We start from the raw sequence: 15,017 nt of genomic DNA on the forward strand, positions 1-15,017 counted from the left end.
CAGTTAGTCTAAATCTGATCCACATTAAAATGTTAAAAATCCTCCCCCGAGAATGAAGAAAAGTTCAAAAATGATGAACGGGAGAAGATGAAGCAGCAAAGTGGCTCCGGAGACTCGCAGTGAAGTATTCATTACAATAGCACAGCAAAATCAGAGAGGGAACCATCAGGAGCCAGCACCCCTTCTGAGGAGAGGACACCAGCAGGAGGTCCATGCTGCAATGCCACCTCCTTGAGCTGCAGGCACAGGCTGGCAGGGAAGGAAATGTACATTGCTAACGGGTTAGCTGCTCATTGATCTGCCTTTCAGCACAGGAAATGTATCCCCCAGCACTTTATTTTAATGGCTGTCTTTCAACAGCTAGAAAGCTCTATGACGCTGTTAAAATATTTGTAAGCACAGCAAAGTGTGCTTTGGAGCTGTGTGTGAATTCTTTGTTGAGGGCTTATGGAGAGCGGATTTGATCATAAAGCAGCTCCATGTAATGATAGTAGTTTGTTTGAACAGTTCCTTCGTCTGAATGGCTACATAAGAGTTCAGTAAACTGCTCATGGGAGATCTTGGTGTTTACGTGCTCAGATGAGCGTGTGATGTGTATAATCACACATTCAGAGGCACAAGCTGAAACCATTGGTTCATTTTGCTAGATATTTTATCTGTTGAAGTCATGAAATTGTTTGCACAATACCCATAGTAAGAGGTGGCTCTCTGTCCTTACAGTCTCTGTGTAGCCTAGACCACTGTAGCCATTCACACTGACCCCACAGACAGAAGCAGGAGCCTTATCCATCTCATCTATTAATGTTGGGACCTGCCCACAAATCACACATCTTTGTGGCCTCTTTTACAACTGATAGCTCGTGGCTGATGACCAGAGCACTTTTCTCAGATGTGCAGAAACTTTCAGCCTCTGGGCACTTAAATCTCAGTTACTAGTTGAAAGTGGCCAAGGTATGAATGGGTTTTAGAGGGATCTAACAGATACACAGCTGCACACACACAATGCAAAGATACAAATCGTTTTTTCTTCAGAAAGCCAGCCTGCGTACTGTTTAACAGTACAGGGAAAAAAACAACAACAAAACATTACTAAAACAGATGCTGCTAAAATTAGATTTGCAGGAGACTACATCAGACCAGGTTAGTTATTTCAATTGGCAGCTGAAATAAATGTCCAGCAGAGAGGAGATGTTTTCCCATATGCACTCTGGTCTGCACGGTCTGGTTGTTTTTACCAGCCCTTGGGAGCAAAGGATTGGGAGAGTTCTTGCAAAACTTGGTCACCCCTATGTAAGGAAACAGATTATTGGTAGGTTGCTGAGTGTCTGACTCACCTGGTTTCCCCCTGGGAGCTCCAGTTACTGCTTTCCTTGCAGACAACTGAGTTCACAATTAAAACAAACAAACAAACAAAAAACCCAAAACAAAGCAAAACAAAAACAACCATCTATTAGAAATGAGGAGGGATCAGTTATGAGCTTCTGCCAATGACTTACTGAGTGACCAGGTAAAGTCACCCAGGTGTGCTTTTAGCTTCACCTTCGTTCTGTGAAAGACAGGTTCTTTTTTCTCAGTTTACACAAAGATCTTTGAGCCTCTGATGAACAGCTACACATACCTCTCTATTATTATTTTTTATTTTTTAATTTGCTATTACAAATAAGCTAAGCTTTGCATCTCTCATTATAAAAGTAATTAGGCCAAAGAAAGCACTGGCTTTTTCTGCTCAGAGCTTGTTTCAGCAGGTGGCCTCAAAAGTGTCACATTCCTGAATAGGGCTCTAAAGTCAAACTTTTGGTTTCATTATGGGACATTTGTCTAACATAGGTCTTGGTCTGAATCCCACTACTCCACACAGTGTGACTCCACTGGGTGAATTTCAGGATCCCACTTCACGGCTGTGCTGCTAGACCTTAAAGTCGGATAATGCAGGCTGGGAGGAAACTTGTTTGGAATTTGAAATCGACAAAGGAGACTGCTGTTACTGAGCTTGAAAAAGAAGAACTAATATTCAGAGCTCCACACAGCCATTTAAACAATACACTTTTAAACAATACACTTACTGCTGAAATGAGGAAATCCCTAACAAAGTGATGTTGGATATATCCTCTGAGGAGGACTATCAGTTTTCATTCATGCAAGTATTGTCTTCACCATGATTTTTATTACGTGCCCCTCACATCTAACAGTCAAAGAGCACAGTGCTGAAATTTATCAAGATATGTGCCAGTGGGAAAATGAACTCCTTTGGTTTACCTGTGAAGCTGATCATGTACAGTCTTCCATCACTCAGTGCTAGGTAATTCTATACTCTGTTGAGCAGTAAGTGGGGTGTTTTCAACCTACTGCACAAGGTATGTTGCTCTATCATTTATAATTCTGGTAGCATAGAGATTCCTAGTGCCTACTGCAAGTAACACCTGAGTCCAATTCTGCTTCAGCACAGCTGTAAGCCATCTAAAGAAAAGGTCACTTTACAACACACTGCTACATTTCAGCAGTCTGAGTGCAAAATCAAATTGCAAAATGAGGCTAATCAAAATGTACAGCAAGAGCAAGAGAATGTTTCAAATTATGTTAATCAAGTAAAAAAGTTTACAGAAGTCCAAAGGTGGTTTTGTAAATTGGGATGGTACCAAATATGCCAACTGAAATTGATTATAATATGACTTTATCCAATGCTTTCTGCAATGCAGATTTGTTGTAGTAACTGTTGTACTAATGAAAACAGACTTTTCCTCTCCCAAGCTCCTACCTTTACAGCTGTGCCTCTACTTCAGAATAGTTTAACCACAGTAGAAATTAAAAAAATATATATTCCAGTTGGTATGCACTACTTTGCTTTTGACCAGCTTTTCTCTAGCTAGTGCCAGCTAGAGAGCAAAGGAACTTAACAATGTCAAGTGGCAGCTCAACTGCCTGCATGGTGGGATACAGCCTTCTGGCTCATCTACGCCCTGCCCTTCAGGAGACTCCCAGCAAGGAAGCCAGTGAGTGTCTTTAAACTGTGAGCAGCTTCTGCTGGCACTACACAGAGCCAAACGCTGCCAGATTGGGAACAAGCATAAGGTCCCCCAGGGGTCTGGGGGCACAGCTCAGTGGCCAGGTTGGCTGAGAGCTCACTGGGGTGGGAAGTGATGCTGGGTTTCAATAGCAGGCTTGTCATGCTTCTTGGTGACTTCAATCAAGTCACTCCTATACCTTGTGCTTCTGTTTTCCTGTTTGAAAAACCAAGATATCAATCAGGATGTCCTTTGTAAATCATCCTGAAATCTACTGATGGAGACGCTTGGTAAGAGTGAGGCATTATTACTATCACACTTCTCATTTGCTCTTGTCAATCCATTCATCATCTTTTCTTCCTTTTCTTCGCCTTCTAGCACTGCTGACTGCAATGCTATCAGAAGACATTACTCAGAACAGCTTGTATCGTGGCCTGAAGTGAAGCTCTGCCTGCACCAAGAAGGGAGGGGCTGCCTGTCTCCCTCCCTTCCTGATGATGATGGTTCATGTCCCTTGAGGGTAGTTCCAAACCTGGGTGCAGCACTGTCCCCCTATCTCCAGCAGTGCAGGGGAGCTTGCTCAGGTCCATGAGACACAAACCCACATCCCATGAAAGCATGATTCCTTGACAAAAGAGTACTGCGCACGTCAAGCATGGAGCTAGAGAACAGCACTACTCTGATCACACACGTCTCTGTCAGGATGGATGCAGGTAGAGACTGCTGTGCCTTCAGAGCAAGGCTTCACTCCTCCTGCTCAGCTAGCTGCCAAGGCACGGGGGTTGCAAAGCACTGCAGGATATTATGAGAAGTGACTTACCACCGAGTCAAGGAATCTAATGCAACACTCGAGCTCCGGACGGGTTTCACAGAACTGCCGAAAGAGAAGCCTTCCAATGGGCTGCTTTTCACATATGCTGCAGTAATCTCTCTCTAGAGGCAATAAAGAGAAGAGAAGCATGAAAATGAGAAGAGCTTTGCCTTTTGGGTTGGCTAAGAGTTTAAAACACAGCAAGTGAGTGCAAAAAGCTGATCCCAAATAGAAACGCCTTCTCCCCATTTCAGGTATGCAAGTACAAACATAACTAATGGTTTAAGTCTCAAACAAGACAGGCTCAATTTTACAGGGCTGATGTAGTTAGGAGCACCACAAAAGCCATTCAGCTATTATCCGTGGATAATTCCACATTTTTCCATGGTGGAATTGCATGTCCTCTGCAAAGGTACCACACAGACAGGCAGTATTTGTGGGAAGTGTCACATCCCTGAAATGTGAGTCACACACTGAAGAGTGCAGGAGCATTACAGGAGAAGCTGGAACTTGTAGTGACCTTCCTGAGTTCTTCCCAGATATGAATTAAAGTGTCCATAATCTCTGGAAATGTACAGTTCATTCTCTTCTAAACATTTACTGCAAACTATGTATTTTCAAAGGTTTCGAGATTAGTATTTACTTTCAGAGCACTAAGCTGCACTTGGAGAACACGGCATCTAGCTGACTCCAGTTTCACACTGTGATCCTCTACAGAAGTTTATTTCCCTATTTTCAACATTTCTAAACGCTGTTCCCCTGTGCTGGGTCCTCCTTGCACCCAGAACCAGCCTCTATTGAAGCACAAGGTCCTTTACTGTGCAGGAAAACATGGGAGAGGGGCTGTCATCACAAACTGGGATTGCACCAGTACAAACAAGGTGGACATTTTTGGCGAGAGCAGCACATCTCTCAGCCTGTTTGGAGTTGCAGCACTTGCTGGAGACACGTTATTCCTTTAGAAGCACACACATGTCAAACAACATACTGTGTTTCCTTAAGCGTTCCTCTCACCACCCTCCTCGCTGCCATATGGCAGTTACTGTTATTATGGAAACAACCAGCTTCTAAACACATAACATCACACTGCAAACAGACATACTAAACCCACACAAGTTGTCGGTGCCTTGGTTACTTCTTTCTCAGGCCTGGAGCTGCTTGCGCAATGGTTTTTATTCCCCCTTTGCTTTGTGCCCCCACCCTCCAGCTCCCACAAGGACAAATTCTGCGGGCACAAGTCTGTTTGTCATGGAGGCACTCAGCCTGAGGGCTCACTTGGCACAGGCTGCACCCCAAGGACCATGCTCTGCAAAGCCAGGACATTCCTCCTGAGAGGAGAATGGAGATGCTGGACTTGCTGAGCTGCATCTGGGTGGCAGTCGGGTTTCACATGGCAGCCTGATGGCAGGAGCACCCCAAGTGCACTTCTTGTGAGGAAGACCCATGTTGGCATCATGCCCCGCTCATGGGTGAAGGAGGAGACCTCTGAAGCACCCTCATGGTGTGTGGGAGTACAAGCTGGGGTCAGCTGGATTTCACCTCAGCGTGGCCCTGCTCTGGTTTTCTGAAGCAGCCGAGGACAACTCACCCACACCATTTTGTGACCAATCCTGCCAGCTCACTTGGGTTGAAGATTTCTTTCAATCTAGCCAGAAGACTGCAATGTTTTGGCACTCGCTGCCAAATAACACTGCATCTAAATTGCTGTGTAAATCTTAACTTGACCTCTAGTCTATCCAACCATCATCAACAAGTCTGGGACACTGGTTTGTTTGCAAGAGGAACGGCACAACACAAGCGCAGGGCTGGGGCCCAGCATGATGCTGAGCAGCCTTGGGCTGCCCTTGCAGGAGCTGCAAGCTCACACTTCATGGCCAGGAGCTCTCTCAGTGAGAAGGTGAAGGAATAAGTAGTCAGGCACAGCACTAAGGCAGGCAAAGGAGGGTGGGAAGTGCTTGAGTGCAACAGAATGTCAGTTCTCAGTGTCCCAGAGATGGGCATGAAGCTGGAGCCCAGGGGAGGTGCACCGGGAGCTCGGGTGATGCAGCCACATCTACCTGCTGCTGCTTTCTGCCAACTAATTCTTCTGAGGGTTTAGAACAAACCCACACCCTCATGCTAAACAAGTGTGCAAACTGCACTTTGAATAACTGTACTTACTGACACATCAGGAAAAGAAAACAAGAACATAAATACTATTACAGATGTAGATAATCTAAACACAAAGACAATATGAGCACAGACGCACTTCAGCAGTATACGACGTGGCCAGTACGTGGGAATGGTGACCCGTTTGTAATGAGGAAAAAGGAAATACCAGAAATAATCTTCAAAAACACAAGAGCCAGAGCAGTTCCCTGGAGCCATCCGCTCCTTGGTGGTGCTCGCTTAAGTGCTGGATATACCGATACAGACAATAAATACATGATGCAACTGTTTTCATTCCTTGTAGGTGACATGTATTATTTTCTTAGGCCCTGGTTTTGCACTGACCTCACCAAGTCAGCTCTCAGATCGTTCTAGGGATGCATGGGGTGTAGCATGGACTGAGAAACAAAAACACCTCTCTCAGCTCATGCAGCAAACAGAGTAGATAGCCTTCTAGCACAAGGAGTGAAGCACAGCAGAGGTGTTGCTTTGAAGAGGCCCAGCTGAGGCACCCCGAGCCGTGCCAAGGAGCTGCTGGCCACAGGCAGGGGATGGACAGGGATGCAGGGAGCACGGATGGCGGATCCCTTGGGCTGGGGTCAAGTGTTGTGTCGTGCTCGGCCTGCCTGCCAGCAAAAATATCCCTCCAGTTTCAAAAGTTTAAAAAATAGAAAGAATGATTTCCTGAGGAAATGGAAATGTTAAACACTTGGAAGTGAAACCATATGCTTACGATGATGAAGTGTAATGAAAACAGCCCTGAGAGTGATATCTTTGGTAGCTGGACCCTCCTGTTTCAGCAGAATCCTGCTTAACACCTGCAAAGTCACCCAAAATGGGAGTGAAAAGCTGGGTATGTTGAAGGTCTAGAGAAGCAGCCACTTCTCACTAACTCTGAGCCTCTTGTTTAGAAAGTATGACTGGCAAATAATGTGGGCATGGAAATGAATTATTTATCTTCCCGACAGAATAACTAATCAGATTATGTAGATTAAATTGCTTAGAAAAGTTTTTATATAAAATGCTATCAAAATCATTCTAAAGATAAATAATATTTAAATTCTACGGACTCATTTTTGCTATACTTCATAGTTTCTGCATTAAAGTACTGCTTTAAAGAGCGCAAAGAACACACCAAAATAGTTACCCCTGTACACAGATAATGCCATCAGCATTCGAGGTCTGTGGCCCTATCTGTCCCCTAACAGACATTTTGGTAAGGTCTTGAAAAGCTCCTAAGCATGCAGCTAGGAACAAGTCCTGTTAGTACAACTTCATACTGGTTAAAGCATGCTGTTGATGAAGTGAAAAAAGCAAAATGAGGTAAGAAAGAAAGCAGCTGCCAAGAAGTAGCTGACTTTCAAGTAAAAGGGGAAAAAGCTAGTATTTCAGTTAGATATAAACCTCTCCGTGCCTTCTGAAGACTTTTTGTCTTAATTTGCTATTTATATACCGTGCTTTTTCAGAAGACTCAAAATTATCACCTTAGCAATTTCAGACAGAAACAGTGGTCTGTAGAGAGATCGGGTCCCTCCAACTCCTTCACATTCGCCATACACGTGTGGGTTTTCCTAGGTTTAGCATTGAGCTTGAAAACTGCGTGACAGCCCTTGGCTGAAAAGCAGTTTCTTCTGACATGATTTCATGTGGTGCAACCTGCAGGTGTCTAAGCGAGAAACCTTTCCTCAGACTGCTCTGGGAAGTTGTACTTCTGTTTCTGGACCGAAGCCCTGCTTTTGAAGGGCTGCTGATCCAACACCTGCTATCAGCTGGCAAGGCCTCCTCCTGCAACATGCCTGTGAGGTATGATGTGCTTACTTCAACCTCACTTCTGAAGTGCGCAAAGGGCAGGAACGTCTTTTCAACTTTTTGGTCATTGCTGGTGTGCCAACTGATGGCACTTATGTACTATGTATCAAGTAGCATTTTACTTCCATTTCTAAAATACTGTAGTTTCAAGAGAAGATATTTCAAAGAAACGCATGGAGAATCACCCAGAAGTCATGTACCGTGCAAATGTGTTCTTGGCTTCTGGATCTCTTCTCCCATTGGCATTAAATCATCCTGGACTTAATTTGAGTAAGATCCAAATTCTGCTGCCTAAAACTAAAGACAAATCAAAACAAACAAGAATTTCTTCCAAGCACCTAGAAACCCAGAGAAGGGTGCAGTGAGAAATGTTCTTTATTCTGCTTACGCTTAAGTCTCTAAAGGACTCGAGACAACAGCTTCCTTTCCCAATTCCTTTTTTCTCTACATTGAATCAAAGTGATAATCTTCCACACAGATGCTCCAGGTCCAGCACTTACCTGCTGCTCTCTGCCCCTAGCCTGCCTTAGTCCAGAACAACAAGAAAAAACACTAAAAACTTGGACAGCAGATCCCAAGCTGGCCAATAGGAAGCAGTAGCAAAGCCCAGTCTGGCTAGCAGGCCCTTCACAAGATTGCTGCCACACTAAAAATTGCATATCTTTTTCCATACTGCTGAGACCCATCAGAGTGATTCCAACAGCCATGGCATGGTAGAAACTTCAGTAGAGACACTGCAAACTTGCAACATGACTGATGTCTCAGTTCTCATTCAAACTTAGGGGGAATTCTACTAAAGTAGATTCCAAGCCCCCCAGCCAAACCTCCAACCAGATCTGTTATTTTTTCGCACATCTCTGCTTTCTACAAGTAAGCTCTCTTACGGGAGCACTCAATGAAAAGGAGGAGGACAAAAGCAAGAATGAAAGGTAAGATTGAAAAACATGCTGCATGACTGAACTCAACAGAGTCTTACTGCCCACCACACAGTGTGTGCTTTTAGCTGTTTGATTCTTTTTGTAAGAAAAAAAAAATTGAAAACAAAAAAGACAAAAGCCTTTAAAGTATACAGCAATATTTTTGTGTCCAGCCAGGGTACTAATGGAAAACATTGTTCCTTTAAACAGCAAATAACCCCATCTAAAGCTATATTAATACAAATACATTCAAAATCAGTAAGTCTAATACTAGGGCTTATAAATATGTCCTATAATTTACTTCTGCTCTTCTCCAGCTGAAAGTGAAATTACCATTGCCTACATATAAACTTAATAAATAGTAGATACTAAAGTCTTTGAGGCTGATGAAAGTTGCCTCTTATCAAAGGCTCCTTTGTGCATGCTTTAAAAGGATTTAACTTGCTTTGATTGCATTATTAACAGTGTCTGTGTTGCTCTTGTACATCAGAATAAGCTGGAAAGCTGGAACATTAGTTCTTACATTCAACAAAAGTCAGTTTGCTATCTATAAGAAATGCGTTTCAATACAAAAGATAATCCTTGTGTTCAAAAGCAAGATACCGAGGCTGGCCGCGTTCAGACTTCTGTAAACCCTGTTATTACACTGAGTTTTCTCTCTGTTCCTCAGTACTGGAGACACAGCAGTAAGAACTTCATAAACTTTGCTGGAAACTCACATATTTTCAGTGAGAAACATGTCAGGTTTCTTTCTCTGAGAAAGTGAAAATGTGGGCTCATTTCTGAGGAACAAACATGGATATTGCTCTTCGAACTGCAGCACCTGGCCAAGTACATACACAGTAAGGCAGTGAAGGACCTCATTGTTGGTGTGACTGCTCAGGAATGGGAGGAAGCAACGGAAATGAAGTTACTCGTCCTTTCTTCTGTGCTTTTTTCCCTGTTTTCTGAGTTTTGTTGCTGTTGTTGCTCATTTGTTGTGTTTTGTTGTGTATATGGAAACCTGTTGTTCGGATGCTGAGGGCTCTCCGTTTGCCCTGTCTCCAGTGATGCATTTAAGTGAGGCAAGCCAGATGGTTAGAGAATACAAGACAGGAATAAAAATGCCTCATTTTGCTTCATTCAAAATTTCCCAGGAACTGTGGCAGTAAGTCATGTTCTAAAAACCTAATACAAGCAGCTAGACTCCTGTGGGAATTCAGTTACCAGTACAAATTATATTCTGCATAGTGCAGACCTCAGCGGCATGCTGTATTTATAAAATGGGGCTAACAGCACTGCCCCACCTCAAAGCAGTGTGGCCAGAATAAGTATATTAAAGCGCGTGAGCCCGGAGTGCTGCTGGATAGCCCTGTGGCTCTTTGCTATTTACGTGCAATGCAAACCCCCGGAGTGGAAAGTTAATCCAAGGGAACACAGCGGAGTCTTTTTATGCATTAACCGCTATACTGCTCCATAACTTCACCTGGCACTTCGCAGAGATTAAAAACGACGATGCAGCCCCTGTCCTGCAGAGTGTTTGCCTTGGCAGGGCCGGCACTGCACAGGTGCACGGCAGCGAGGCCGGAGCCAAGGCTGCGATGAGGCTGGCTTCCTGGTGGCAAAAGCGTGCTCCCTCGAACAATAAATATTTCATCTGCTTTCTCTGCTTTTAATGAAATATGGAAACTGTCACATCTTCTGATGGGATAATGGTTTGGCGGATTCCTTGTTTTAAAGAGCGGCTCTTCCCAGGCTGTGCTAAACCCAGCACTCCGGAGCTGCAGAAGCTCTGGATGTAGTCTGTTAAGCCCTAGGGAAGAACACGTTTTTTGGCCTTGGCTGCTTTTTTCCCCTTGAATTTTGAATTTTATATAAGAAACTTGGAGACCCTCATCTATGCCATTATAGTGAATGTTGCTTTGGCACTGACTATCCAAGTTTAATTAATTAAAAATACAAATGCAATCAGGCTTGTTTAAGACAATGGAATTACCCAAACTGGTATTAAGCCCTGCCAACTTAATTTTCTCTGCTTGTAGGCTGCTTTTTTAAAAATAAACAAAATCTAATCTCCTGATCACTGAACATCTAATGTAATTATTCAGATTCAGACAGTGTTTGCTTTGTATAACTCTGCTTATTTCCACTCTTTTCATGGTATTAGGCTCCAGGGCTAAAGTCCACACATCACAGCAGCATTACACTGAAGATGGAAACAGTCCAAACCTTAGACTTGGACCAAAATGGAAAAAATATTTGGAGAATATTGTAACAAATTCATAGCTAAATACACTTTGGTGATACATACGGATCTGCTCATTTGTTTTTTGAAAGCAGCTGTATTGAGACTTTGCTCACGGAACTTTATTTGAAAGTCAAATTCTGCAAACAGTTGCATAAATATGTTTGCACGAGTATCTGAACCAGAATGCCTATGTGGCTTTGTTGATTTTGGACAAAGCTCTTGGCAGGAAGGATAACAACCCACCCACCCTCTTTGCTGCAGCAGCAGGAGGGTCACACAAGACGCTGTGCGCTCAGTGCAGTCAGTGCACCCAAAACCAGGAGTGGGGTGCAGAGCCTGGGAGGGACCGCAGCGGCTGGGGGCATTTGGTCATTTGGTAAGGCATCCTTGCTCCAGGAGGGAGAGCAAATGCTCTGCTCTGACCCCGAGCAATTCTCCAGTGGCAGACAAGTTCTCATCCTAACAGAATCCATTCCCTCCGCACTCGTCAGGAAAACATCCCCACCAGGGGCACATCATTCCAGCCCTCCTCTGAAAGTTCTGCATCATCTAAAACATTCTCATTTAGACAACTGCTCCTTTCCCACATGGCTCACTGAACAAGCCCTGAGTTCCAGTGCAGCCTGCAGATGCTGCTGGGGCAGAAGCATGTTTACCTTTAGAAGCTGGAGCTTGCCATTAGTACTGGAGCCACTTTAAATGACAGAAGCAAAAACGTATTTCTGTATGAAGTACTGGGAGTAGGGAAAGATGATAAATAATTGTCACAAGTCATGAAGGTGATGTTAGGCCTGCTGAAGGGGACGGAAAGATTCCCATCAATTCCAGGGGGTCTTTGATCAAGCCTGGCTCTCCCACCTCTGCCAAACACAATTTAAATGAATAAAACACTCACTGTGTCTCTCAGTTAACACGACAGTGGAAATGCATGCACCTTGATTAATGGCCAGGAAATCTGGATTGTGAATATGCTATGTGAGTATTTTAACATCTTTTTTAAACCAAAATTATTGGATATCATGTTCTTTAACACATGCATTATTTTACATTTGGCATCTGGTTAAGAATAACAGCTCACAGAAAGGGAACAGAAAGAAAAAAAGAATGTGGAGACTAACTGATAGACAAGCTGACACATATCTTACTCTTCTGCTAGTTAAAAGAACTCAAATGACTAGTTAAATCTGGTTACTGTTCCCATAAGTTACACTCAATATCATGTGCCCCTGGATCAGTGCCTTTGATGAGGTTTCCTGAGCACAGTGTCTGAACTGTTGTCTTCGAGGTTGGTCACAACGCTATTCCGGGTGCGGTGGACTTGGAAAATTCTGTGTGGATCACAGAAGATGCACCAGCACCAAGACTTCCCAGCACTTGAATGCGGCGTTTGTTCTGCAGCCCCAGGGGAAGGGCTGCTCACACCACCGCTGCGACTACTGTGCTGACCAGAAAGAGAGTTGGTCTTTATCTTCTTAAGCTACTTTCAACAATGTCTCCGTGGCAAGGCCAGAGGAATGGAAAAAATCCCTCAAAGAAATATGAAAGCTCACCTCAGAAGTGCCCTGGGAAACTCAGTGAACAAACACTTGGTTGTTCTCATTTTGTTCTACTTTGGATTGGGGTGACAGAACTGGATGACTTGTCCTAAAAGAAGGTAGCTACTGAGATTTTTTTTTATTTGAGACTTTTATTTCCAGTCTTAAAGATTTCATTTGAAATACCTAACTTATTTTTGTCTAGTGCTGCTACTTAGACTCCTTTCTGGAGATATCCTGAGTAGTGTGTGTTGAAAGAAAATTTCTTCAGTAAAAGTTGTAATTTGAATGTTTAAGGTTATGAAATCTACAGAACTGTTGCTGTTGTACATAGCACAAAATAAACATCTCGATTCCAGGAAACTGAAGGAGACATCTTGTGAATCGCTTGCTTAAAACGAAAAGACTTCTGCAAAACTACTCTCCGACTTCTAAACTAGCCTGGGTAGAAACTGAAGCAGCCATCAAAACCAAACCTTCATCCAGGTCAATAAAATGGTAGAACGTACATAGCCACCTGCAGTCACTCTGCAAATGCATATTGAAGCAGCACACCTTGCTTGCAAGCATATAATAAATGTATTCACAGGGGTTACCAGCAGTGCATGCCATTCAGTAGTCACTGCAAGTGCTAAACTTCTCAGCCCTTTTATTAATGATTCCTTCAACAAAATGCTAGATGCTCTTGGTTGTTACTTCACTGCTAAGATTATTATTATTTTTTCTGTCACTTTTTCTCGTCATGTTTTGCTTCATTTCAAGCACAACAAAACTTCACAATCTTGAGCAGGCAAATTATGTTTGGAAGAGGTTCTCAACCCCAAACTATAAAGAAGGTAAGTTATTGCACAAGAAGCTCCACCGTTAACCTAAATAATCGAAGGGACAATATCCCAAAAAAATCAATCACGGACCAATGACAGTGCTGCTAAGTTACCATTACCTGGCTGTCTGGCCTAACCTCAGTGTTGTGCTTGCAGTAATCCAGACACTGGCTCTGACTTTTTTTGTGTTCCCAGTCTGAACTGACTGCCTGCTAGGCGACAGCCCTCTCTGAGTGGGTGTGAGGGAGCTGAGCTGCTGAGTAAGAGTGAAAAGAACAGTGGAAAAGAGATTTTAAAGTCATTAAGAAATACCAAATACACTACGAGGAACCTGTGCAAGAGGGGATTGCCAACGAAAAGTATTTTTTCTCCTTCTTAAGAAAAGTCTTCAGTACAGAGCATCTCTCTGAACTCTGCTTCTCAGATGGATGGAGACAGCATGGCACCTGGTGTCCATACCCACGAACTGTGAACAACCCTATGCAAGTCCACAAAGAAAATGCAATTTGAGGGAGACCTCTGGTTCGCCCATTTTAACAAAATGGGTTGTCCTTTGAAAACTAGGTGAGCGTTTCTGCAGTATTAAAGGTTATTCTAATATTTGGGGTTTTTTTTCAGTTTTTTCAGTTTTTCTCTTTAATTTTTTTTGTTTAGTTTCACAGTGTACTATGAATAATGTCATATCCTTATGAAATGTTTTTTTTTACCCAAAACATTTTCACTCTAAATTTCAACATTCAAGCACAAGCATTCTGCAAAACAAAGTGCTGGTGTTCTCTGCAAAACAAGACTATCATCTCCAGAGCTACTGAAAGAATTTTGGTGAACAGAAGACAAAGTTAAGAAGAGCTCCAAAAAGGGCTGCCCACCTTGTACTTAGAAATGTTACTTCCCAGATGGAAGATGATACTTCAACATCCCCTGTCCTGTAGGTCTGAAGAAATACATCAGTGTCTGAGGTCCAAATGTGTTCTCCAGCACTTGTTTAGTGCAAGCTGACACTTCTACAGCAATATTTCGTGGCCCATCCGCATCACTACACTACTACTTCATCGGTGAGCTTAGAGGAGTTCACAAAATACAGAAGTCAAGGTTGCCATGTGAAATTGCACCTTTAGAGATAGGCAGATCCTCCCATAAGGGCAAGCTATGGGAACACTAAGAGAACCATCACTCTCAGCTAAGAGTTAATACCTACACTCCCAGGATTGGGGTGCACTGTCTTCTGAGATGCTAAGTGAGCCCAGGAACTTTTCTGAAGACAGGGATTTCCTCTTCAGCAGCCACATTAAACGTGCTTCTATGAAAGGAAAAGGGAAGAAGGGATGGAAAAGAAGAGCCACATGGCTGATCTGAAAGGAAAGCATGTTTGCGCCGACACCGAAACATTAGAGACATTGTTCAAGTGCAGTTCATCCTTGCAAAAATATTATCCTCACTGCGATGCCAAGGCTGGTGAAAGTATGGGCTTCCTGCCATGGAAGTGCTTGGTATTTATGCTAGACTTGTCATGGGGCTTATTTACTCTCTGCGCCCAACGTTTCAGACACACTCAAGTGTAGTGTTCATGCCTTGGCAAGAACTTCTCATTCATGCATTTTCTCTTGGTCCCCTTTGAGGAGTCTTCGTCCTCCAACATTGCAGTGGTTGAAATTTCATTGCTTGCTGAGAAAACCAACACTGATTAATTTCATCCTACTTGCATGGAAGAGGTAAAGTATGCATGTCTCTAGCCAGGGACAAG

At 43.3% G+C, this 15,017-nt stretch overlaps 1 protein-coding gene across 2 annotated transcripts in view; it reads right to left on the reverse strand.

Annotated features, from left to right (window-relative positions):
* Positions 1-15,017, reverse strand: part of GRK5 (G protein-coupled receptor kinase 5) — a 213,834-nt gene that overhangs the window by 109,577 nt on the left and 89,240 nt on the right. For both annotated transcript variants that reach the window (XR_010622786.1, XM_065746392.1), the window contains exon 3: positions 3,823-3,935. Coding sequence is in view for 1 of the 2 variants with exons in the window: in XM_065746392.1 (XP_065602464.1) it covers positions 3,823-3,935 (113 nt within the window). In the remaining variant the exon portion in view is untranslated. The remainder of the gene's footprint in view (positions 1-3,822; positions 3,936-15,017) is intronic.

This window comes from Cyrtonyx montezumae, unplaced genomic scaffold, assembly GCF_038088225.1.
Source record: "Cyrtonyx montezumae isolate F1298 unplaced genomic scaffold, pur_monq_1.0 scaffold_4, whole genome shotgun sequence".
NCBI classification, from domain to species: domain Eukaryota; kingdom Metazoa; phylum Chordata; class Aves; order Galliformes; family Odontophoridae; genus Cyrtonyx; species Cyrtonyx montezumae.